We start from the raw sequence: 26,478 nt of genomic DNA, 5'->3' as shown, positions 1-26,478 counted from the left end.
ATATTTGATAAGCTAAGGTTTTGATTGTTGATCACATTCCTTAGATAATCTTAATTACCATATTCTATTAGAATTAATAAAATTTCATGAAATTTTTCTATTTAGGGCTTGTTTGAGCTCCATTATTTCCCAATAATGCAATTTAGAATAGTAAATTGATAAAAATATGTAGTTAAAAAATAAGGAAAAATTTTGAATTTACTTATAATATTAATTTATTAAAAAACGTGTGGTTAAAAAGAAGAGAGAGAAAAATATATTTAATAAAATAATGAGAATTAAACAAGGGTTTAAAGTATTAAATTCTTAAAACAAAAAAAAAAAAGAATTTTTTTTTAAACAAGGCAGGGGGGGTCCCCACAGGTATCGGGTTTGATGGGTATTTTTGCTATTTCTACCAATATCATGTTCTTAAATGAAGATGCAGGCATAAATGCAAATACTTTTCTGAAAAATGTGATCAAGTGTTATATGTTGCATCATCATCGATTTAAAATCTATTTGGCATGACTTTTGAAAAGCCAAAATGAGTTTTTGAGACCCAAAATCTGATTTTGAATCTGTTTAGTTAATTTTATGAAAGTGATTCTTAAAATTAAGATAGTTTTTAAAGGATGCTAGTCTATTGTGGTTTTTTTAAAAGTACCTCCAAAGTAGGAAGCTCTTCTAAAAGTTAGTTTCTAAATAAAAATTAAGGTAGTTTCTTCCAAAAACTTTTCTATAGAAAGTAAAAGTCATGTCAAATAAGCCCTTGATTATTTTATGCAGAGCTGATCAAAGTCTTTTGTTCAAGTGTTAGCTGACTATTTACGCTTAGACTTATAATTATTTTTTCTCTGCAACTAGGTCATGAAATGGGTATTGGGATGGATTATGAAGCTTTTCCCTAGAGGGCCATCGAGACGAAGATCTAGCAAGCTTGATTGCTTTTACGATAAACATCTCCACGCTGAGCTATTCCGTGGATATTTTTTACTTCAGACTGTGCTTTTTTGGTGGCAAGATGGAGGCTGCAAAATTGTACATTATGAGAAATTTTTGCAGATTTTGAAATAAATTGTGTCCATTAGGTCTATTAAATGTTAGTGGGGACCTAAAGGGAAACTTTCTGTACTTTGAGGGACAGGTCTGGTAAATACAACATTTTATGCTTCTTTCTTTTTCTTGTATGTATTTTGTCAAACGTATTGGTTCTATTTAGCCCCCGTTTGGCCCCTATTCTTTTTAAATTTTAATGATTGAAATAATATTTTTTTAAAAAATGTGTAATTGAAAAAGAATGATTTTTTTTTAATTTGCGTGTAATATTATTTTATAGAAGATTGTGTGATTGAAAATAAGAAAGAGAAAAAGAATGAGAAGGAGAATGAGGGTCAAACGGGGCTAAAAAGGAAATAAAAGTTTATTATAAAAAAATATATTTAAATAGATGTTCACCATTTGTGATTCCCTCTCCTTTCGAAAATTAGCTATTTCGATGAAGTGGTAAATATAAACATTTCAAAATTGTTGGGAAATAATCTTAATTATTGGGAAATAACTTCAAAATTCCAAAAGAAAAGAGTTTAAAAACTATTTGGAAATAAATTTTAAAAGTATAATGAGCATTTGAGAAAGTTTAAAACAGTTGAAAAATAAAGTAAGTCCTTGTTTGAGTCCCGTTTTGTAGAGAAAAAAATGAATTTTTGAATAGTGTATTAATGAGACGTGTTGTGAAAAAATTAAGAAAAATTTTGAATTTACGTATAATATTAAGAATGTGTGGTTAAAATAATATTAAAATACTATTTAAGAATGTTTTTTTCCCTCAAAGAATTGAGTTCAAACATGGGCTTAAATAAAAGAAAAACGAAAAATCCAAGAATTAAAAAGTTGAAAATGAAAAAAAATAACGAATAAAAACCGTGAATACGACGTCGTAAAAGATATGGCTGTTGATTTTATTGCTTTAGATACTTGTGGCCCAATTTCACTTGGAGCCGTTGAACACTTTCCCTCTATTCCTATGGCTATGGTTACTGGAACACTCTTCTCTTCACCCTTCACCTTCTCTATTGTTTCTTCATCTACTACAGGTACACACCTTCTAACCCCTTTCTTGCATTTACCGTTTATGGATATGTATATCTTAATATAAGGAATTTTTTAATACACAGAAGGCACAAACCCAAAGTCAGTGAAACTAAGAGATGACTGGAGGCAGAGGTCCAGACCCATTCCTCCTGGTGGCACCTACCCTGCTAAGGATCACTGCAGGTTCTTCTTGATTTTCTGCTACTACCCACTATTGTATTCTTTTGTTAGTTTAGTTCTGCAATCTTTTCTTTTTCAGACTATGTTTTTTTCAGTATTGTTAATTGCCCTTGTACCATCAAGATTTATGCATCATCATGATCTTGATCTACTTTTATCAAATTCTGTAGACAGTGTATATGACATTCTTTGTTGCTTTTGGGTATAGAGAAGTTTTGCTGGTGGTGGTAGATACAATTTTTTTTTTTTTCCCTAATAGTTTCTTTGTTGGTTTTGAGCAGCCATTGTGGGTTGTGTGATACATATTACATTGCCCATGTCAAGAATGCTTGTGCCTTTTTAGGAGATGGCATGTCTAGAATTGAAGTAAGTTTCATTCGTTTCTTTTGTTTTTCCCTTTTACTTGATGTTCTCTCTCTTTACATTATGTGATTATGTTCCATCCCATTCCACTTAGTATGATATTGTCCACTGCTGGCCTAGCATGCATAATTATGTTTCTGAGCTTTCACCCAAAATGCGTCGTCCCAATTGGGAGAGATCCTTTCAATCAGTCACATTTTCGTTCCCTAGACAATGCGGGAGTACAATCACCCACCTTAGGGGGCCCAATGTCCTCGTTGGCCACAACTCAGGAATCAAGCACCTTCGAACCGCAAGGGCTAAGACTAGGGATCTTCTTTGCATCGAGAAAGAAACTCATTGATCACTAAGTCAGGTGCTAGCCTAGTTCTTCTAGTACGTTCGTTACTGGGCTTAGGCTCTTGTACGACTTGTGAAGGCCCAGATTCTAAATACCCTAGCGTCACTGAAACCTAATTAAGAGTTCAAAATAACATTAAGAAAAATTTTTATGGTATCATCGATGCAATAAAATGTTAGATTAAAAAAGTTCAAAATAATAAGCTAATCTAAAATCTAACCATAAAATTTTCATGTAACATCTGAAATCGAAATCCATAATCTTGTTACACACTTCGTGCATAAATTGTTGTTTAAACGTGACATATAGCATCATTTAGTGCATACATAAATTCATAATAAATTTCAACATAATACTATCTTAAACATATCTAGGACACAGAGACATATTCGTACAATTATACCTGATTCGAGGATATGGAAGCATGGAGTGTGGTCCTTTAATTTATTAATCAGTCACATTTTCCTTCCCAGGCGACATGGGATTGTGGCTGCTATAGATTATGTTATTTTTTGATATAATAGCTGCTATTATATTCCCTTACTGAATTAGTTTCAAGTTTGTATCATGACCTATTTGTGTGATTTAAATCATGAATCCTTCATTTCCCAAAATGGGTAAATTGTCTAATATGAAATACTATTTTTATCCATTTGAAAGGAATATTTGCCCCATTCTAAATAATTATGAATGATCTCAATGATTGTGGGATAGATGGTAGTTTATCATGTTTTGGCACCCGACTATGCTCATAATATATGGTGTATGGTTTTGTACTTTGCTGTCTCAGGCTCTTGAACCCGTTGTCCATGGCCGAGGGAGGAAAGAAGATTCATTGGATGAGACTTATATGGGAGTGTATGAGAACCTACTTTATGCTCGTAAAACTAACCCTGTAGAGGGTATACCTCCTCTAGATTTAATTTAGTTGTCATTTCTTAGTTACATTTTTTTTCCTGGATTCTGTGATGCTTTAAAAAAGAGGTTCCATTTTTTTTTTTAATTTGTTGGAATTGAAATGCCTCTCTCTGGTAATATGGGACTGTTCATTTTTTTATTTTTGTGCCTCTTTATATATGTATTTGTATTCTCTAAGCTGACTTAAATTAACCTAAAAAATACAGAAGCAAAATACGGTAACAGTTGCTAGCAGAAAGGCTTCGAGGATAATATAAACAAACTATAAGGAACTTAAGAATTTATTATTTAGAGTCTGATTTGTATTGAAGGAATAAGTAGAAGAAACTTTTGATCGTTCTATTGATGGCAGTTGATTTTTTGAATAGCTTACTTTATTGCTTGTTTAGAATTAAAATAAGAAGACTCTTATTGTTTTTCCAGTAATAATTTTTTTCATCTCTCCACTTTTCTTTTAGTCGATGACACAAATCATTTGAGGTTGATCTTCTCTTCGAAGTTGCTTTATCCAACATATCTCTTGTGCTCTTGTAATTCAAGAGCAATGAATTTCTAGCATCTTAATAATTGTGGCCATTTCAGCTGACAAGTGATTCTTCTTAAATTTGGTCAATGAATTTTCATCTGCAGGATAGCCTCTACTAGTCTTTGGGCATTGCCTCCTTTGGATTTGCCTTTTTGTTATAAAAATAATTATATGCTTCCTTTGCAACCTAAATGTAACCTCAGCTCTGCCTTGATTGCAAATATGGTTTGGCTGTTATTGTAATACAGAATATTTGGTGAACTACATTAGTTAAATATATTTTTCTTTTCATCCAGAAATGTTTCTTCCTATTTCTAGGAACCCAATACCTGTGAGTGTGGGAGCTAGGTGTTGAACACATATATTAGATAACTGTTCTCTAAAAGCTTGAACTTTAAGATGAGATAATTCAACATGATATCAAAGTAGAGTAGACTGTCAGCTTAAACTTTTAGATGAGATGGTGCATTGAGCATAACTTAAATAAATAAGTTTTTTTCACTTTTTCACGATTCAAGCTTTTCTATAAGGTTGTTCAATGCTAGGATTTGTTTGTTTCAATACATTTTTTTTACCATAGAGTCGTATGCATATCAGGTTGACTAGGTTATTCTTGTATTTTTCTCAATGTCCATGTTTTGCATAATTTTATGATTATGTAGGGGCTCAGTGGACGGGTATAGTGACTACTATTGCAATGGAAATGCTTAGAACTGGCATGGTCGAAGCTGTTGTCTGTGTCCAGAGGTATCAGTCCATTTCACTGTCTTAGTAATGATTTGATACACCCCCTTTGATTGTTTCCTTATAAAGATGCTTTCCGTCATTCATTTGTTTGTAATGTTCGCACGTCTTTTCTTTGACCTGTCTTAGTGATCCAGAAGATAGATTCATTCCAAGACCTGTCTTGGCAAGGTTTGTTCATTTGTTACCATATATGTTTATGGATAATACCTGACTTGATTATAATTGTCCAAACCTCTAATCAGATATTTTTCTTTAAAATAGGACTCCGGAGGAAGTTCTGGCAGCTAAAGGTGTCAAGCCAACATTGTCTCCTAATCTCAATACTTTGGCGCTAATTGAGGTTCTTTCTGTTACTCCATTTCTTTTTCGTTATTGTCTGCCAGTTTCTTATGTAAATTTATGCACATACGAGTGCATACAGTTGAACTTGAGCATGCTAATAGTGTTGTCCTACAACCTAGTGCTCCGGGTTTTATTACCTCGTGACTGAGGAAACATGTTAAGCTAATGAACTGGGGCCAAGGGCGAAACCTTTGTCCAATCCTCCACCAGGATACTGTATGGAGTTGGCATTTTTTCCTCTCTTAGATAGAGTTGGTGAGAATAGAGCCCGAACGAAGATAAGCCTAGCACAGAGAAACTCAGCATTTAGCTGAATTTTGAATAATCCCATGAGCCATGGAGATAATTAGGACTTTCTGCAGTGCAATATACTGTAATTGCTATTATTTAGTTTCCCCAAAATAGGTTGCATGAGGCAGAAGTATTGTTATTTTGATTTATATTGGCTTAGTTGATTTAGTACTCTCCCTCATTTTGACTGGGAGCACATATATATTCTTTTATATAGGGAGTTTATTTGTTGGTTGAGGGAATGGATGAGTTTGGCACCTGAATATTTATCACCACCAAGTTCTCTTTTCCTGCATATAGTTATAACTATATTCCTTATACTCGTACTGAATAGTATTTTAATATTAAGACTGTGAGCAGGAAAATTTATGTTGGGTAAAGGTAAACACTAATAGTGCAGTTGGCTTTGCAAAGTTATTTACAATCATCAGGAAACTTCTCCAAAGCTGTGAAGAAATATAGGTGTAGGATATAGGGGTGATTATTTGCAGGAAGTATGCTGGATCTTTTTGGCTGAGAATTTTCAGATTCACTTGCTATTCTGGAATCATATTTATGGGGTAGCCTGCAGCTGTGGAAAATTGGTTGATGGAGGATCATTTAGTAAATACTTCTAAAGAGAGTATTGCTTCTAAGTGAAATCTCATCTGGAAGGTTTCTATATAAGGTTTATGTCGATATTTGATTGAATTATGGAGGAGCAACAATGCGAGGAGTATTCTAGTTTTGTTCAGTTACTTCCTTTTGATCTAGGACTTCTGTTGTAATTCATTTATGAAGCCTTTAAGCTTTACATATAAAAAATTAGCCAACCATGATATCCTTCATAATTTTGAAATATGGGAGCTTAGAAACTTTGCTTTTTTTCTTGTTAGGTATCCCATTTTCGTCCCCAAACCGTCATAATTTTGATGTGTTGATGAAAATATATGGGACAAATAATTAGTTGATTCCTTCGTCCAGTTCAAGTACATGAGATTTTGGTGTACTAAACAAGGAACTTATTTTTTTATGTCAATACTTCTCTGGGAGTTATAGGGTCATAATGTTTTCACAAGAATAATTCTCTTGAAGTTATATGGTCTATATATATATGTAATGTGAATCATAGCTCTGGAGTTATAGGTTCGCCTTAGATACTCATATCTTGGTACATTTTTTGTGGTCATGATCCTATGATATTCTTATCTATTGTTATACACTGGTTGTTAATGTTGAAAGATGTTGTTTGCCTTGCATCCTTTTCCATATTTTAAAGTATTTGGATTGTCCTTTTTGTAGTAAGCTATAAGAAGGACCTGTTTAAAAAATTATACGAGCCATATATTATTCATTCTGACGGTGTAGCTCAAAGTTTGCCTGTATATATTCTTACTTACATTTCTCTTAGTAAACCATCGCCTTTTCATCACAGGCATCTGGGGTGAAGCGTCTTCTCTTTTGTGGTGTTGGATGCCAAGTACAAGGTACTATCATTTTATAATCTGGTTATACGGCTTCAGATATCTCCTTTGTTATGACTGGTAATATCTTAATGCAGAGAAATTTCTTAAACTGCAGCATTAAGATCAGTGGAGCACTATCTGAATTTGGAAAAGCTTTATGTTCTAGGCACTAATTGCGGTAATATATGCTTCTTATTAAGTTTCACATGATTACATTTTGATATAGATGCGCATCATTGCGCCGGTATCAGATACATTATGCTAAGATGGAAAATATGTGCACATTGTAATAAATATCAGGTCTTAGTGGATACCTCTATCTCAAAAACAATTTACTTTATCATATCTTCCAAAATAATGTTTTTGTTTCAGAACTAACATCATCCTCTAAACTTTTAGTGTACACCATTATATTTTCTGTCTATGTTATTTTTTTAATAATGGTTTAAACTTTAAATCATGCTACTAATGCTTAAAGTTCCAATTTGAAGACATCAGTTGATTCGGTTTAGATGGGTCCAATTTGTAACATTCTGTGAATGAATGGACGAAAATAAATCAGCATTGCATGTGATGTTGGGAGGCCATTAACTGAAATTTACAAGGTTCTTTGGTTTTATTTCTCAAAAAATCTACAAGAAGTTGTAGAACAATCATTTGAAGTCCCCTTGTACATTCTCTTGTTTTTTTAGATTAAAGACCACCCTCTAAACATGCAGACGATGACAAATAAAGGGTATTTCTATCAATTCATCGATGAGTTTATCAAATTGGACCATATCCATAGCCTTATGGTCTAATATGTTGAAATCAGAGCTTAAGAAACTAAAGTAACACTTTTTAAAATTTTTTGAAGACTATAATGTGATTAATCCTTATAGTTTTTACCCTGTGATCTCATTGCTACTCTAGACTCCATTTTTCTAGTCCTACAAGTTGCAGCTTTCAACAACATGATACACATGTTTTCGTTTGTTCTCGTTATATTGTTAACAAGTGGGCTGTGCGTGTTCAATGTTTGATTTTTATCTGTATATTACTTAAATCCCCTGCATTTGCACTCTAGATAAACCTATTGACTGTTCTTCTCTACAGTGGATAATGGAACACGAGATGGCTTAGATAAGTTCCTGAAGGCAGCTAGTAATGAACCAGAAACTGTTCTGCATTATGAATTTATGCAAGATTACAAGGTTTGGCTTCTATAATTTTTATTCTCACGTGCATGATATTCCAGGACATGAGTATCTGTGTATATCAGTATATGTATAGGAAGCAGAACATCTACCTTTGTTAGTCTTAAATAGGAAGGATAGTAGATAAGATAGATTTAATTCACCTGATATAAGTTTGACCGATAACTCCTGACTTGATGGAGAAATCCATTCTGCATTGGTGATCATCATTATAATTTAATTCTAAGGAGAAGATGGGAAGTCTTTTGTCTGCCTGTTGCTTTTATGTTGTTTATAGAAACAGCAGCCAACCAGAAGTATGGACATTGGGACCACATATTAGATGCTGGACTTATAAATTTGGCAAAGAAGACAGTGTAAAACTCTATGGCTTAGGCCTGGACGGACCCAAGTGTTCTGGAGAAAAGATGAAATCGTATTCGTTCTAAATAATTTCCTCCGTAAATATTGGTAGTACAGGTTCACTTATATATTCCATGGAATGCTTGAACTGAAATATACTTGAATCCAGCAAATGGTGTCTGATTCATGTTGCGTGCTTTAGCAGTCTTGATCATTCGGTTTATCTTGAGGTTTTAGTTGTTACACTCTTATCAGTGTGAGCAGAGAGGCATGAAGTTTGACATTCTTTTTATGTATTTTTGTAAATTTTAAATTCTTTTGGCCAAATCAGGTGCAAATTGAGCAGCAATTGTTACCTTTCCAATGCGCGACATACTTGATTATATGCTCATTTTCATTGCTATAAATTTGACAAGAGAGGCGTGTAACTCTTCTATGAACTTCTTTGTATTATCCTTTGACAGGTTCAATTGAAGCATCTAGATGGCCATATCGAGGAGGTAACATATCTTCAGCTTTTCACGTGGTTTTGATTCTTGTTACCATGCTGCTTGATCCAACTTATATTTTACTAAAGCAGGTTCCTTATTTCTGTTTACCAGCAAATGAGTTAACTGATGTCATCGCTCCTTCTTGCTACAGGTAATTCCTAGTTTTATTCCTTTCTTGCTATCTAGATTTCATTGACAGCTTGTTTTGTATGTGACAAAAAACTCTATATTCTGTAGTAAATCTGTTGAAATATGTTGTATATTAGTTGTTTGTAAATTAATTACTGATTTGATTGAGGTGTTTTAGGAGTAGAATCAGGTTGTATTTATGTTAATTCAAATCCTTTGTTCTGTGGGATTAGTTACTGATTTTTAGGGTTTAGAATGCTCTTAATTGCTGAACTTCTCCTCTATTTAAAATGGATCATTTTCTGATTTATTCAATCATCTGAAATAATCACTCTCTCAACTTCTTATAAAATCATATTCTATATTTGGTCCATTTCAATTAAAATAAGTAATTTATTTTCTTATGCTTTCCAAACGCAGTTATGGAAATCCAACTCTATATTTGACATTTTATAGGATGCTTTCTTATACAATTCTTTCACTTTGTAATTCCAAGGACATAAGATTTATAGAAATATTCTGTTTCACAGTTTTCTGTCTTAATTTCTTTTACTTAATAATTTGATGGTGCTGTTGTGTTAAAATCTTAACTGTTCCTTGATGGAAAAGATGTATGGCTGGTTATTTCAATCATTGAGACCTGCATGTTTTGGTAAATATATAAACAAGTTGTCTGTTTAGTACTTTTCCTCTGCCTCATGGCCTTGACACTACATCAGATATAAAAAGTAATCAATTTAGGTAAACTTAAGAAAAGGATATCTTATTAACTGCAATAATATAGGAAAGCTATATTAATGATACAAATGTTTCTCTACTGAAGTGCCTTATGTTCTCTATCATCGATTCTTTTTGGATGTAAGTTCAATTGATGGATTTATTGAGTTGCTATCATTACCCACTGCCATTGTTGTTGGTGGCATTAAATTCCGTTATTCAAATGTACTATAAATTGGTTCAACAAAGATTTATGTTTAGTGGATGTCTTCCATTTTAATATTCTTTCTTCTATTTATGCTTTGGTAATTTGTGAACTTTTCTCATGTTGCAGCTGTTTTGACTACACGAATGCGTTGGCGGTGAGTATTTTGCTAAATAACCAACTTTAGACATGTCATATGAATCTGTTAAGTGACATTACTGAATTTCAAGTTCTGCTCAAAACTATTGTAGCTTTATTTGACTTTTATCCTTTTTTCCCAGATAACTTTGTTGAACATTTGAATTTCAGTACATTTTATGCAATTGCTTGGCTCTTTTGCATCTTGCTCATTCCTTTTTCTCCGGTTGTGGGCAGAATTTATGAAATATATTTGGTTTGGTCTAATCTTTAGATTATATAAGGTTATACAATTCATCGCAAGCTAGGACAGAAAATAGGAGCATGGTTCAAGTTCTATAGTTCACGATAATTTGATTGCCTAAAAGATGAGAAAGAGAATCATGCTTCATAAATAGAAAACCTGACATTTTGGCAAACAGAAAACCTGTAAAAAGAATATCATATCACGTAAGGATTATACTAATGTATTACGAGAGAGTTGGGCTTCCACCATGATTTAATGTCATTGATTATCAAAACTGATTTCTCCGTTTTGCAAATCAATGGAAATGTTCAGGTTTCATTCTTCATACACCTCTCTTTTCGTATAATATTTCCAAATGACATACCAACTTTGTATATTTTCTTTTTGATTGATCATGTAGTGTATGTAGTTTGTTGCATGTGCATTTCAGTTAGAGAGAGGAGAGAAAGGAGGGTGGTGGTGGAGTGTGTATGTTTTTTCAAATTTAATTCTCCTAGGCAGTTCTATTTCTTTATTATATTCGAACTCATCATTCGTGGAATATTTCAAGTTATAGCATTTTCTTTGCTTCATATAAGCTGTCAAAAGCCATACGCTAGAAGTAACCTTGGGGTTCTTTTAACTTCTGAACGCTTGTGTAATTATGAAGCTCCTTGAAATATTTGGTGAAAATATAATTTTAGTTATTTTATAGAAATGCCCTATCCCAGTCAAACGAAACAATTACTGAAAATAACCCATCCGAATGTCATTTCCCTGCCACCACCACCATTTGCTGCCTTATCACTATTCTATAATCCTTATAATTTTTCTTTTTTCATCTCCAACTCAAGTCCGAGTTATCCAACTTTTTCCTATCCTAGGAAGCTTTCCCCTTTATCCTCGCCCATTCTTTCCCAACTGAAACCAGTCCCTGTCCTGTCACCAATTCCTTCCCAGGAACCCTCATCAACTCCTGCAACCTCACCACCCGTTCTTTGATATTTTTGTTTTCGATATTCTTCTGTGTATATGTGTGGGTAATGTAAGGATAATCTTTGGGTGGGGATGCAATCTAATGCTTCTTACTTAGCAGTCAATTTAACAAAGGGAACTTTGCTTGTGCGAAATGTGTGGATTCCTAGTTCAATGAATAATGTCTTGATTTTTTTCAAAGAAATAGAATTGTTTTCTTGATTTTGATCTTTTAGGTATGAATCATCTTCTATCCATCACGTATGGTGTTTTGCTTTGCCTAATAGATTAGGAGGACTATTTATCAGCCTTAGCCCCCTCGTTCTCTGGCAACCTATTGATACAATAAAAGTCTTAGGTTTGTCTAATTTGATGTTGTACTTAAAGTGATTACTACATGAATATCGTTATGTCCTTTTAATCTTCTAATAAAATTTCAAGTTAATACGATGTTGAAACTAGCATTTAAATGATATACATGTGACATCTTCCAATAGGTTACAATATTAAATCAAGTGGTTCAACATTGTATCATAGTAGAAAAAAGGTCCTTGGTAAAAGTCTTGCCACCACCCTTATAAATGATTTATGCATGTACTAAGCTTTGAAGGAAAAAGGGGTGTGTTGAAGTTAGTAATTGAATGACATACATGTAGCATTATCTAACAACTTAGCCCCTGTTTGGCCACCATTAATTTCAATTCCGTTACATTTCATTTTTCTCTCTCCTATTTTCAACCACACAATCTTATATAAAATAATATTACACGTAAATAAAAAATATTTATTTCTTTTTCAACCACTTATTTTTCAAAAAACACTATTTTACCCATTTTCATTTCTCTAAAATGGGGGCCAAATGGGGTTTTAATCTTTTAGATTGAGTGGTTCAACATAATAACAGAGTAACAAAGATTCTAGGTTAAAGTCTGGTTGCCCCCTATTTAAATGAATTATGCACGTGTTAGGCTTGACGTCTCCCTAAAAAGTGGAACTATATATTTTTATGGTATATAACATAAATTTTTTGGAGCCCTTTAAATTTTTCTCACATTCTTAGAGTCCATAATATCTTGGATGATTCTGTGACGGCCGAATTCTTGACTATTCGAGTGTTACAAAATAAAACTCAATTCTTTTGTAAGAACTAAAATAAGAACACGAAATAAATTTTTTTTTTTCGATAAGTAAATAAATTTTGGTTTTATCATGTAGCTGCGAAAAATAAATAAAGAAAATAATTCCTACATAACAACTAAATTGAAAATTCAAAGTTGTGTTTTAAACACAATAGTTTATTAATCCTAGCCCGTCGTCATCTCCACCTTAACTTTCTTGAACCATCAATTGCCTGAAAGGGTGAATTATTATAGAGTGAGATTTATAAAAATCTCAATAAGTACGCCATGAATTATTATCGTGTATAATTTAAAGGAGCATAATAATCATAATCAACATAATGAAGCATAATAATCATAATCAACATAATGAAGACACAAGAATTTTACCGAGCATAGATGGTAAGAATTCTTATGTGTAGTACTACTAAACTCCAGTCTCTTTAACATAATCATAATCATATCATACCATATGGGACCCATAAAAATTTTCTTAAAATTCATAATATAATAATAATCAAATATAGGCAGCGTACTTACAGTGAAATTTGAAAAAGAGTAATAGAGACTTGATCCCTTTACAATTTTCACCTCGGCTTATGAACATATATATATGTGTATATTATTTAGATTGAAAAATAATAATGAGTGGTAGCATGTGAATGTGAATGAGGGGATAGGACAAGACTAGGCATGCATCATTAAGGAAAAACTTATGATGATGGAAATTGTTCCTTGAAATTTATGAAATGAGCAAAAATCTCTCCGTCATTCCTACATTTATGCATTCACACTACACATTACTTTATGTTTGGTCAATCAAGCATATATCAATAATTTTCTATTTAAGTGTTTGACTAAAAATTCAACATTTCTTTAAAACAAAAACATGTGGGAATTAGCATTTATAGTAAGTTTGATAAGAGGTCCTAGAAGGTGGATTAACCCTCAAATGAGCCCCTAAATTTTCAATTTTAATAATTAGACCTAGAAATTCGGGTTTGGGTATTATAGATTTCATCTGCAGTCTACTACGTTGCTGTGACATTATGCTATTCCTCTCTCTCTCTCTCTCTCTCCACCCCTATCCATTCTTATTCATAAAGTTGCTGGCAAGTGTTAAATTTAGCTTTTTGGGCTTATAGAACAAGTAGTATTCTGTGTTACTGCATGCAATATCTATTGTTGTCGAGTCAACGTTACTATAAATAACCTTTCAACTAGTAAGCAGTACAATTGTTGCTTACGTGATTTGAGTTGGTACAGGATCTGGTAGTAGGGTACATGGGTGTGCCAAAGTATGCTGGACTCAGCATGACTCAACATCCACAATATGTCACTGTTAGGTAATTCAATGCAAATTTCTGGATACACTATCCTGTCACCTCTTTTGCCTTTTCCATGTGATTTTAAGCCTGTAATTTCTCGTCCATTTTATCTCTATTTTCAAGGCATATTTATAGCATTTTTGCCTATTAATATGACAGAAATGAACGTGGAAAGGAAATGCTAAGCCTGGTGAATGATCTTCTTGAGATCACGCCTACAATTAGTGGTGTAATGCATCTTTTTTATCATGTGCTTTGTGCATTTTTGTAATTCCCATAAAACTGGCCTCATAAGTGTTTGATATTCCCAGGGTGAAAGGCGTCCATTTGTTATGGAAACAGTGAAGGCAGATGATAATGCTAAGTTAGGTATGTAATCTACTCATATATCTCTGACCTACATATGAATGTGCTTATAATTAGCATTGAATTGTTAAATATTATGTGACTAATCGTTTTCCTTCCCACATTAGGGGTTCCATGTTAGGATTTCATTGTTCTATCAGTAACTTTATAATTTTTTTTTTCTTTTTCTCCTTTCTCTTTTGCTTCAATTTTTGGTTTTACTACATTTGTTTAGTGTTTGGCAAATATGTTGGAGACGACCAATCCAGGAGATTGTAAAGCTGTATAATTTCCTGATTTGTATGCATAGAGAATTCCAGGAAAATTTGAGTAAGGATACAAATTTGATGACCCAACAGAAGCAATAATGATTTTATACTCTAATCGTAGTATTCTGGACAAATGATAAAGCTGTTATAACTGAATTAAATAGTAGAGTTTGAAGATCCTACTAGGAGAAAATCACATTTTTTTAAAGCAAAAACACCAGCCCTCAATGGGTTTTCAGGCTCCACCAGAGACGCCTGATGGGTTGTGGGTTCTCCAACCATAATATAAAAATAAAACTCACAAGAACAAGAGGAAGGGGGACCTGACCTCCCTAAGGCAAAGAAATGCAACAAAGGAAAAAAGGAATAAGAGGGGAAGTACTACTTCCAATACATAAATGAAAAATGAAAATTAAGCTGACATCATCTAATATTAGGAAGTCCATATCTGTAAATCTGTCCAAGGGCAATAGGGTCTTATTGCTGATAGTGGTGTTGGTCCCACTCCTATAAGAAAATAACATGCAGGGTTTAATACTCATGGACAAGAAAGCATGTAATGAAAACACTGTTGAATATCAAGAAAACTATTTCGGCAGAATATACTAATACAACAATTATTTACTAGAATCTAGACTCAAAAGTAGCAAGAGACCAAGGTAATTTTATTGTGTGGAATTGTCTAGTTTTTAATGCTAAGTTGAATCCTAAAAGATTATTGAGTGTGAACATTTTTTTTGCATAGCATGAAGTTTCTCAAAGTGGGAAGTATGACTCACAAGTGTATAATTAAAAGGAGCTTCAATTATATGGTAACTATGTACTTGAGAAATAGGCTGAAATCTCTTCTAGTTATCTAGTGGTATTTTTTTATAAGTTCTTTATGATTCCTCTTTATCTTTTTGGATCTTACATTTAAATATTGCTAGGTGATGGTGTAGCCTTTGAATTCCCTATTACTTCAAGATACCCTTTTTAACTATGATCTTGATTATTTTCGTAGGGAGAGGACCATCACAGCCTGCCCCAAGATTCATTGGCAACTTTATAGCTTTTGTGTTAAATCTGGTAAGGATCTTTTGCAATTGTACTTAAATCATTAGAAACAATTATCAAAGGTTTTGTTTTCTCATATCATTCTTCTTGCTAAGATTGGTCCCAAGGGTTTGGAATTTGCCCGGTATTCCCTCGATTACCACACTATCCGAAACTATCTCCATGTAAATCGTGCCTGGGGTAAACAAAGGTATGCTTCCAATATGAATACTTGACATAGTTGTAACTGGTGAAGAACAAAGATGTTTGTGTGCTTATTTTACATTTATGGGTGCAGAGCTGATAGGCATATTCCATCGTATGCGAAGAAAATTGTGTCTATGTACAACCAAAATGGTGAAATTGATCAGATGGTTTCTTCCAAATGAAAATTTTGGGGAATGACAGCTGGAAATAGCCTGCTTGTTCTTGTACATGAAACCTATTATTTAATGTCTAATATTTATGTGGTCATAGAATTTCCGTAGGGATTTTAGGCTTTTGTTTCTTCCTTCATCAGTATAAATAGTATGAAGTCATCTGATTTTATTGGAGCAATAATCTCTAATTTTGCATGAGATATTGGAAAGAGAGATGTATGTTAAATTTGATGCCTTTCTGCCCACGCATGCAAGCTTCCTTGATGAAGTGGATTTGATCTTTGCTCTTGTACATGCTATTCAAAGATTTTGTTATTTGCCGCTATCGAATTTCATTAATAGTTTATCATGCTTCAAGTTATATATTGAATTAATTGGCACTTGATGCTGTTCTGACATTAATTAATGAACATTGATTATTTGAAGTAACTCCAATTGATGTTAGGGGTAAAATTTTAAGGCTTACTTTTAATTGTTCTCAAGCAGATTTATAAAACTATCTGAAAGCAGTTAGTTTCTGTGTGACAACGGACTTAACATTTTAGAGTTGTGTGCTCATAGATTCTTTGCAGACTAGTGAATAGTGAATTCAGATCCTGATGCCATCTAGTGTAACTTTCGAGCCAAATGACTCTGACTTTGCCCGTCTCAAAGAAATTGTTCATTCCTGCTGTATAGCTTTTAGTAGAATACCGATATACTGAAAGCAGGTGAGGACAAGAGTACCATGAGAACTTATGCCTCACATTGTTCTGGGAGCCCTGCAGAACTAGGATAAGAAGATTGAAGAATGTTGAAGTGGAAACCTTACCTGGCCAGATGCCGGGACCCGTACAATTGCATTTGGATAAATTTGCAGATTTTTTTTAAGGTAGGTTCGGCTGCAGCGCCAGGTCATGCACTGCATGAAGGCTTCGGGCTACCTGGCACGTTTTTGACACCTCTAGGACAGTGCTTACAATCCACCAGTTAAACACTGAAATTGAATGAAAGGTGCATCACAACATGAGGGAACGGGCTTTCTTCATTAGTAAGTAGAGATACAGTTGGTGAACACCCCATGTGTGTTTCTTTCTTGGTAACAGTGTCAAACTAGGACATTTTCTGAGTTTGTTATAAAGGAGAGAAAATTCGAAACTCAGAAATTCCAATGGAAAAGGACACAAGTACAACTGTACTTTTCATGTCTTTTTCTGGTAAGCCACAATCTGCCATGTCACTATTGGCTCATGGAAGTGCAAATTTCAAAACGTAGTTTGATGAAGCAAGTTGGTGAGTGTGAGCTATGGTTTTGATGTTCATCTAGGTAATAAAGTATTTGGTTTCAATGAGAATGAAGTTTTCATTCTGTACTGTGAATTAATAACTACTTCCAATCTTCGAAATGTAGTTTTCTTGTTTACCGTCCCAATGCATTCCTTTCTCTCCTGGGTGTCGTCCCGCAGAGAAAGATCATAGGGTCCCTCCCAACCTATGGGTCCAAAATTACTTTTTTGTTTGTCTTTGGTATATTTGTGTCTGGTGGTGATTCAAATCTAAATGGACACAACAAGATAAAGATTTTATGCATGGTTGAATCAACAGCATGGGAACTCATGTGGGTTGTCCCATGTATGGATTACTTTTCTATTCTCTCTTCCCCATTTTTTCCCACCCTTTGAAAATGGAGAATAAGCATTCAGATTTTTACTGTTCATCCTCAATCAAGAAACTTGATTCATGCTAGATATAATTTTTTGTCATCCTCTCCCTTGTGGCTTGTTGACCAGATTTTAGGTTTGATCTCTACAGTTGATATCTGAACTAATTTAACATGGAGGGGCTGGAAAATTGTGAACTAGGTTTTGTCATAGGGATCACATAGAATGTTCCTTTAGGGTTGAGAATGCTGTAATTTGGAAATCTAGAAATTTGGGAAGAATTTCAAGCTATATGTTGTGAAGGTACAAGTAATAAAATTAGAAGTGAGAAAGGAAAAGAAATGAAACTAAAAGTAAAAATGATATATGAAATATTGAATTGCTTCATCTAAAATGAAAGCTATTAGAAAGTAAACATAATTAGTTATTTGCATTTCAAAGCTCCTATGTATGGACAGGGTCATAAATGGATGGTGCCAATACTTGGTATCTTTATCTACGTTGGTCATGTGTTGAATTGCCTTATTTAAAAATCTAAGTTGTTTAAAGAAGGGACATATTTATTTATATAAAATTATCATATCAGTGCACTACCTCGCGCATTGAATTACTTTCATAATTGAAAAGGGACGAGATACCATATAGCTTTTTGATGAGGCAGTTCAATTTTAAACAAATAAAATCAAGAATTCAAACCATACAAGAAGATAACATTGAAGGGATTAACCTTTTTGTTTGGAAATTAGAATTTAGGAGAAATGGATAAAGTTGAGTAATAAAGATGAATGTTGTATGTTTTTGACTTAGAAGATGAAAAGATTTTGGGAGATTTCACCTAGGAATGAAATGTCTTATCCATCAGATTGTTCCTTGTAACCTATGATATCTTTATATTTGGTGAAATTGACTTTCTACAATCGTAGCATTTGCACATGATATTTAAGCATATTTCAAACAACTAAAAGAAAGTTCTACTACTTTTAATAAATGAGTAAAAAGTTGAGTAGACACATATTTCATGTGTGTATATTGACGTTTTCTCATTCTCTGCGCAATTTGCGCGATTGCAATCGTTTACTACTTCGTTGATTTAGCTAAAATATTGGTCAAAATCTAAGTTAAAATCAACCATTAATTTCAACCATACAACTCATATAAAATTTACAATCGCACATTCCTTCAATTTTTATCAAAATTTACAAAAGATTTGATTTTGAACAAAATCAAAGAGAGACTTGATATCTTGGACCGAGTATAACATCTTGCAAACTACCATGATGTGGCATTTGTACATGGTATTTAAACATATATCAAATTAACAGAAGAAAGTTGTTTACTTTTCCTCTTAGTCAATCTGTAATATTTTAATAATGAGTATAATGTGAAGTACATGCATAGAAACAATTTGATTTGATTTTAAGCACGATTTTTTTTATTTTTATTTTTTCAATTTCAATTTTTTCCTTTTCTGAATTCCAAGAGTATCCTGTGTTCCCACGATTTGTCAATTATGTTGCAATTTTGACTCGAAAAAACAATTCTCCACCGTTCTTCATTAATGTTGTTGGTGCTATATATGCTAGTGCTAAGCAACATGGTCTCTCTAGAGCTTTTATATGTACTTAATAAAAGTTAAGTGTATAGTCGATTTCACATTTAAATAGAGTATTAACGTTGGGGAATTATGGATAAGGGGTTCACCAAATTCAGTGGGACCATAAATCGGTAAAAAGTCGGAGCTAAATTTGTAATGCTAAATATATATGTTTGTAAACTTGAAAAAGTAACTCATTATTTAAATATACTTTGATTTTTTGGCGAGTAAAGTTTTGGATGACAACAGTAAGATATATGTACTATTTGACATCATGTGCTTTATGCGCTTTATACGTTTTGAGCATAGAATAAGAAAATACTAGATGGGCCAACTTGAGAGAATGAAATAGAAATACTTAACTTTAGTCGAACAACTCAACTTATTTATACAAATCCCTTGGCACTAAAAATGGAAAAGCCTCATCTTCCTTTCGTACAAAAATGCCCAAAATTTTTATTTTGGGACTAACTTTTATGAAGAGGGCTGCTCTGATTCAAGTGTCACCTTTCTTCTTTTCATGTCTAAGCAAATCTACAAGCCCTAAAGAAAACACTCTTAATTAATGCGCTAAAGGGTTGTTTGGCATAAATTAGAAATGGGATTTGCACTTTTTATTGCACACAATTTCTTTTTTCCAGATTTTGCTTATATCTTGGGCTACTCTAATGGCATCCAAAGATGCACCAGAGAGGCCTCTTCTTGAGAAACCAACTGCATATATCCCACTTTTGCCTTTCCATCCATTTGGTAGGTTTGATTTGGGAAATCCATCTTTTGAAAAGAACTCATTTTCCTGCATAACATGAAAAGAAAATAATAAAAAAAATCTTGACTTAGTGAATTTATTTGTTACAATATGTCCACACAAGAATCCTTGAACAGATATTCTCGACCTAAAAGTACATCTCATATTTGATTATATTAAAATAAAGTTGAACAACAAGCATCGGGAGAAGGAAAAAGGATGAAAGAATAAAGTATTTTTTTATCCCAGAAAAATTAAGGATTATGCTGTTTGTACATAAAAAATGTACATAAAGGATTACATAAAATGATGTTGAGGAATAAAGATTGGATGAAAAACTTGATTGCGTTTTAAACTGACAAATGATTATGTGACATGTGACATTATGTAATCTATTATGTAAAACTTGATGTACATGTAGCAAAACCCAAAAATTAATTGAGAAAAAAATATCGTATTCATATTGTACGTCTGGTACATTAATTGTAGAATATCGAGAGTATTGAACAATATTGTCAAATTTTTGAATTAAGTCCAATATAAAGATAATAATAGTTATATATAAATTAGAACATATCCCACCAGCCTGACTAGTGACTATATTCAGACATGGGAACATGGAATCTACAAGGAACCCAACTTTCATGGGATTTTGATTCTTATACATCAAAATGGTACATAAGCTATTACTAAAAATGATGTGTGGGAAAACATTGGATGAAATAATTGATTATATTTTAAATTGACAAATGATAGAGCGCCACACGACATTATGCAAATCTTGATANTCGAACAACTCAACTTATTTATACAAATCCCTTGGCACTAAAAATGGAAAAGCCTCATCTTCCTTTTGTACAAAAATGCCCAATTTTTTTTTTTTTTTGGGACTAACTTTTATGAAGAGGGCTGCTCTGATTCAAGTGTCACCTTTCTTCTTTTCATGTCTAAGCAAATCTACAAGCCCTAAAGAAAACACTCTTAATTAATGCGCTAAAGGGTTGTTTGGCATAAATTAGAAATGGGATTTGCACTTTTTATTGCACACAATTTCTTTTTTCCAGATTTTGCTTATATCTTGGGCTACTCTAATGGCATCCAAAGATGCACCAGAGAGGCCTCTTCTTGAGAAACCAACTGCATATATCCCACTTTTGCCTTTCCATCCATTTGGTAGGTTTGATTTGGGAAATCCATCTTTTGAAAAGAACTCATTTTCCTGCATAACATGAAAAGAAAATAATAAAAAAAATCTTGACTTAGTGAATTTATTTGTTAAAATATGTCCATACAAGAATCCTTGAACAGATATTCTCGACCTAAAAGCACATCTCATATTAGACTATATTAAAATAAAGTTGAACAACAAGCATCGGGAGAAGGAAAAAGGATGAAAGAATAAAGTATTTTTTTATCCCAGAAAAATTAAGGATTATGCTGTTTGTACATAAAAAATGTACATAAATGATTAAATAAAATGATGTTGAGGAAAAAAGATTGGATGAAAAACTTGATTGCGTTTTAAAATGACAAATGATTATGTGACATGTGGCATTATGTAATCTATTATGTAAAACTTGATGTACATGTAGCAAAACCCAAAAATTAATTGAGAAAAAAATATCGTATTCATATTGTACGTCTGGTACATTAATTGTAGAATATCGAGAGTATTGAACAGTATTGTCAAATTTTTGAATTAAGTCCAATATAAAGATAATAATAGTTATATATAAATTTGAACATATCCCACCAACTTGACTAGTGACTATATTCAGACATGGGAACATGGAATCTACAAGGAACCCAACTTTCATGGGATTTTGATTCTTATACATCAAAATGGTACATAAGCGATTACTAAAAATGATGTGTGGGGAAAACATTGGATGAAATAATTGATTATATTTTAAATTGACAAATGATAGAGCGCCACACGACATTATGCAAATCTTGATATACATATAGCTACATCCACCTTCCATAACTTTTACATAAATCCACCCCAACCCACTCAACCTCCCACCACCCCACAACACGCACAAGTATATAGAGAGAGACAGAGAGGGGGGGGGGGGGGGGAATTCTGACCTTTAACCAAGATGGGACATTGCTGCAATACCCAGTTGCCAAAATGACAGAATCAATTTCAAGAATTTGCCCGTTGACCAATTCAACTTTCCCACTTGAAAACCTGTTAATTCCGGGGATAATCTTGATTTTACCAGATCTAATCTGTTTAAAAGCACCTATATCCAGGGCAGGGGTTTTCCCTTGTGTGTTCTTGAGCTGTAAAGGACCAGTGGATGGCCTCTTAAGCCCATACTTTTCAACATTTCCTAGGATTAATCTTGCAGCTACTAGCAGTGTTTTATCCAGAACCCAAATTGGCAACCACGTCGTTAGTTTAACTGACAACTCGAATGTCGATTTCCCAAAAATTTCTCTCGGCAGTATATGAACCTACGCATTTTAGTTAGGAAAAATGTTAAAATCTTGTTCACTGTATGTAAAGTATTTGAGATAAAACAAGAAAGACAAGATTGACTGACCGAGCTGCGAACCACCATTAATGGAAGTGCATTATGGTGGCAAAGATCAGGAGAAACTTCCATTCCTGAATTTCCACAGCCAACAACTAGTACATTCTTTCCTTGATAAGCCTCACCTGTTTTGTAATCACAAGCGTGCAAAACACTGCCGCCAAATTCTTGCAACCCTTCGAATTCGGGCACAACCTTTTCAGCATTTTCTCCGGTCGCCACCACGAGCCACCTGCAAATGTACTCTAAAGTCGAATCATCATTCCTAAGGGTCTTAATGCGCCATAAGTCACATGTTTCATCGAATTTAGCGGATTGAACCGACTCATTGAACCTAGGATTGATATCAAATTTTTTTACATATGATTCAAGTTAGTCGACGAATTGGTGTTTTGTGGGGTATTCTGGGAAGTTTTCTGGGAATGGATGGTATGGTAATTCGCAGAATTGTTTTGGAAGATGAAGTTTAAGTCGATCATAGGTCCAGTTTTACCATAAAGAGGCAATGCAGCTAGCTCTTTCAAGGATCACAAATGGAACCCCCTCTTGTTTAAGGCCAGCACCAACTGATAAGCCTGATGGACCTGCCCCAACAATACAGGGCCATTTACCAGTATGCATCGACCGGAAAATAGATCATCGAAAGTAGTATCCATTGGTGGTGGCATACAAAGATTACAAGGATTCATCAAGAGTTTATATAAAACTGGAAAATGGAAATGTTGGGAAGCTTTCAAAATGTTTCCAAGGAATTTATGCGATTTGAATGAGAATAGGACAGAAGACAGATAAATAGAGAGAGGGCAGAGACAACATAATCTCCAGTTTGAAGAATTGTGTGGAGTGGGTTAAGGGTTCAAATAGAGGAGGTGGTGTTGAGGGTAGCTGATAATTAGGACTTGAAAAAGGAGGATTTGATTGTCCTTTCGGATAATTGAGACATGTCAACTGTAAGAATTATTCTACTTGTACCGATATGATTTTGTATAGATGAGTTGACAGTTGCATGCACCTATCAATACAAAAATTCGGTTCAAGTAGCAAAATTCTAGTTCTAAACTACTGCCATAAAGATAAACTTGAAATTTGTTACACTTAAGCCCTCAAAAGAAAAGACTTGAATAACTTAAAAATGACCGATAAAATAGTGACAACTGCAAAGACACGCATGCAAAAGAGAATAAATCATATGTGGATACTAGTGTTCTTTTCAAAAATATGGTGGGGAGCTTAGTGTTACAATTTAGAATATTCGACTAATCCTAGAGAAGGACGTAGAGAAGGACCAAATAAGCAAGGGCTACTGTAGTACATGGCTCAGGTATAATGAATAGGTATCATGGTCTTGAGGTTATTGGTAGAGGCTAGAGTTACTTTGAGAGAGATTCGAGTGGTGGTGCACGTGTTGGCGTAATATAGTCCATAGTCATATTTTTGAAGAGGCTAACAATATGAAATCTGGGAAATATCTAGTATTATTGATAAGTGCATTTTATGTCCTTATTCGGACTTATATTCTTAATTTATTATATATAAATTGAGCGATTATCTACTTAATTTGTATAAATTATGTTAATTGTAGAAAATTCCCAACTTAAATACAATTTATATAAAAGAAGTTATTTGGAACTTAATTGGAGTTTATTTCAAGCAATTGAATATTAACCGGATTGCATGAGATCAATTGGAAATATTAATGGAGCATTCAATAAAAATTTATAAAGTTTCGAGAGTGAAATTCGATATTTGGAAAGGTTGAGGAGTAAATTGTAAACTTCGAAACTTGTCTTGGATCAACAATTATGATTTTGGAATGAAGAGGACTTAACTGCAAAATAATAGAAGATGAAGAACTAAAGTCATGTGAGAAAAGGATTCCAATTGAACAAGGAATTTATTTCCTTTTATTTCTTAAGCTCTTTGGTAGACACCAGTTTGAACTCTTTTGTGGAAATTACGTTGAACAATGATTTTATTTAAATCTTGTTTTATAAATACATACCGAAGTCCAACAATTTAAAGGGGCTTGTGGAGTTCTATTATACATATACATTCAAACCAAGGATTAGGGATTCATTATACATATATTATTCAAGCCAAAAGGAGTGAAAAATCAAGAAATCAATCAAGGAGTTAGGGTTTCAATGATTTCATAAGAAGATGCGGATTCTTGGTGCAAGATATTCACCATTTTCTTGGTTTTCTTTAATACCCAGTGATACACTTTAATTCCTTCTTGTTTTGTTCTTTTCCCATGATGTGTAATTAAGTATCTAGTTAAGATAAATGATTGAACCCTAATTTTAAACCTAATTTTTAATTAAAGAGTTTTATATCTCAAATTGATTTTCCGAATTGTTTTTACTTCTAATCTTAAAGCTTGGATTAATTGGTCACTAATTCATTGATTTTGTGAACAATAATTACGTAGAAATGCGAATTATTTGTTAAGACCATACAGTAAAAGTTAGTAACTAGTACAAAACGTGGGGATATTTACGCTATTTATTAAGGCCATTACACGAATTCTTAGAACATTAATACGTTTAACTAAGATTAATTTATATAGAGATGTGTAATTGAATTAGTTAAATAAACTTAATGAGAACTCAATATGGGTAAATTGAATATAATAGAAAGAATTTGATTATGTAAACATAATCAGTTGTATAAAACTTATTGATTGAGTTAAAGGGGATAACTATGGTAAACTTATAAATCCTAACACTTTAACCATCATATAAAAAAAGTCAATTTTATTGTTTAATTTAGGGCTTGTACGGTAGTGATTTTGAGAATTGATTTTTTGACCGTTTGAGAGAAAAGTGAGTTCTACTTGTAAGAAAAGAAATAAAAAATGATGGGTTGAATAATGAAATAACAGTTAAAAATTGATTTTTTAATTCTTTCATAGTAGTCCTCGTAGAAATGATATTTGGATTTATAGGTCCACTTTATTACATGTTACAATTCGTACACTTGTTGGATATAAAAATCGACAACAAATAGTTGGCACCGTTGCTGGAGATTATATTATTTAATATTGATTTTAATTATTTCGTACTTTTGTTTGATTTTTTTCTTTTTTCTTTTTCGGTTTATTTACTTGTTTTTTCTTTTACTCCATTGAAAGGTTTGAAAAGAAGCAAGATGTCAAAAATTCACAATGATTAATCCCAACTTAGATGATGGTGACATGGTTTTTTGAGAATTCATTTTAGATAAGAACTTAAACAGTGAGAACACAATCAATCTATTGTATTAGATAAGGATGGCTTCCTGGAGCGACTAAATATCAAATCTATTGTTTATGGAGAGATTAGATCGACTTGTAAATATTGTGGTGCATTACATTAAATTAAAAATTGCTTGTTATTGGTAATACCAAAATGAAGAACAAGATGAATACAATAAAATAATTATAGGAGACATTACTGTGTAAAAAATATAAAATGATTGAAGATCAAATAATTCTGGATGAGTCAAGTAACATGTTTATGGATGATCAATTCATTAGTAAACCCGAGGAACCAACAACTAAAGAAAAAAAATGTAGAATCAAATGAATTAATCACGAAGGAGCCAAACGAATTAGTGGTATTCAAAGAAGATGTAATTAGCATGCAAACCTTCAACTTCATCAATTTTGTAATTAAAGAAGATCAGAAGATCAAAGTATTCTTCATTGAGTTCGAATTAGATAATTTAAGCAAGTTATACCATATTCAAAATGACAAAGTAATAACGACAATCCATGCAAGCTAAACAAGATCTCCAAAGATATATAATTAAAATTCCATGAAATATCGTTGTTCAAAGTCGAGCTTGAGACTA

General features: G+C 33.0%; 1 protein-coding gene and 1 pseudogene across 2 annotated transcripts; one reads left to right on the top strand and one right to left on the bottom strand.

The window, feature by feature from the left end:
- The first annotated feature begins 1,951 nt into the window (after window positions 1-1,951).
- LOC111371588 (7-hydroxymethyl chlorophyll a reductase, chloroplastic) lies at window positions 1,952-16,387 on the top strand. Of its 2 annotated transcripts, none has more exons than XM_022993649.1 (19): window positions 1,952-2,075; window positions 2,157-2,256; window positions 2,535-2,619; window positions 3,747-3,858; window positions 5,063-5,147; window positions 5,274-5,315; window positions 5,409-5,487; window positions 7,195-7,246; window positions 7,341-7,403; window positions 8,321-8,418; window positions 9,228-9,263; window positions 9,344-9,405; window positions 10,435-10,462; window positions 14,029-14,108; window positions 14,250-14,319; window positions 14,402-14,459; window positions 15,708-15,772; window positions 15,856-15,950; window positions 16,038-16,387. In XM_022993649.1, the coding sequence occupies exons 1-19, from the start codon at window positions 2,006-2,008 to the stop codon at window positions 16,126-16,128; spliced, it is 1,371 nt and encodes a 456-aa protein (XP_022849417.1). In that variant the 5' UTR covers window positions 1,952-2,005; the 3' UTR covers window positions 16,129-16,387. The 2 variants fall into 2 exon arrangements, with proteins under 2 accessions (XP_022849417.1, XP_022849415.1); XM_022993647.1 differs by having other exon boundaries at window positions 9,341-9,405.
- Window positions 16,388-20,990: 4,603 nt separating this feature from the next.
- On the bottom strand, window positions 20,991-23,300 carry LOC111371228 (annotated as a pseudogene).
- Between the last annotated feature and the right edge of the window lie 3,178 nt (window positions 23,301-26,478).

The sequence above is a fragment of the Olea europaea genome, chromosome 22 (genome assembly GCF_002742605.1).
Source record: "Olea europaea var. sylvestris chromosome 22, O_europaea_v1, whole genome shotgun sequence".
Taxonomy (NCBI): domain Eukaryota; kingdom Viridiplantae; phylum Streptophyta; class Magnoliopsida; order Lamiales; family Oleaceae; genus Olea; species Olea europaea.
Note: the sequence above shows the minus strand (reverse complement) of the source record. Positions and strands in the feature narration are given on the sequence as shown.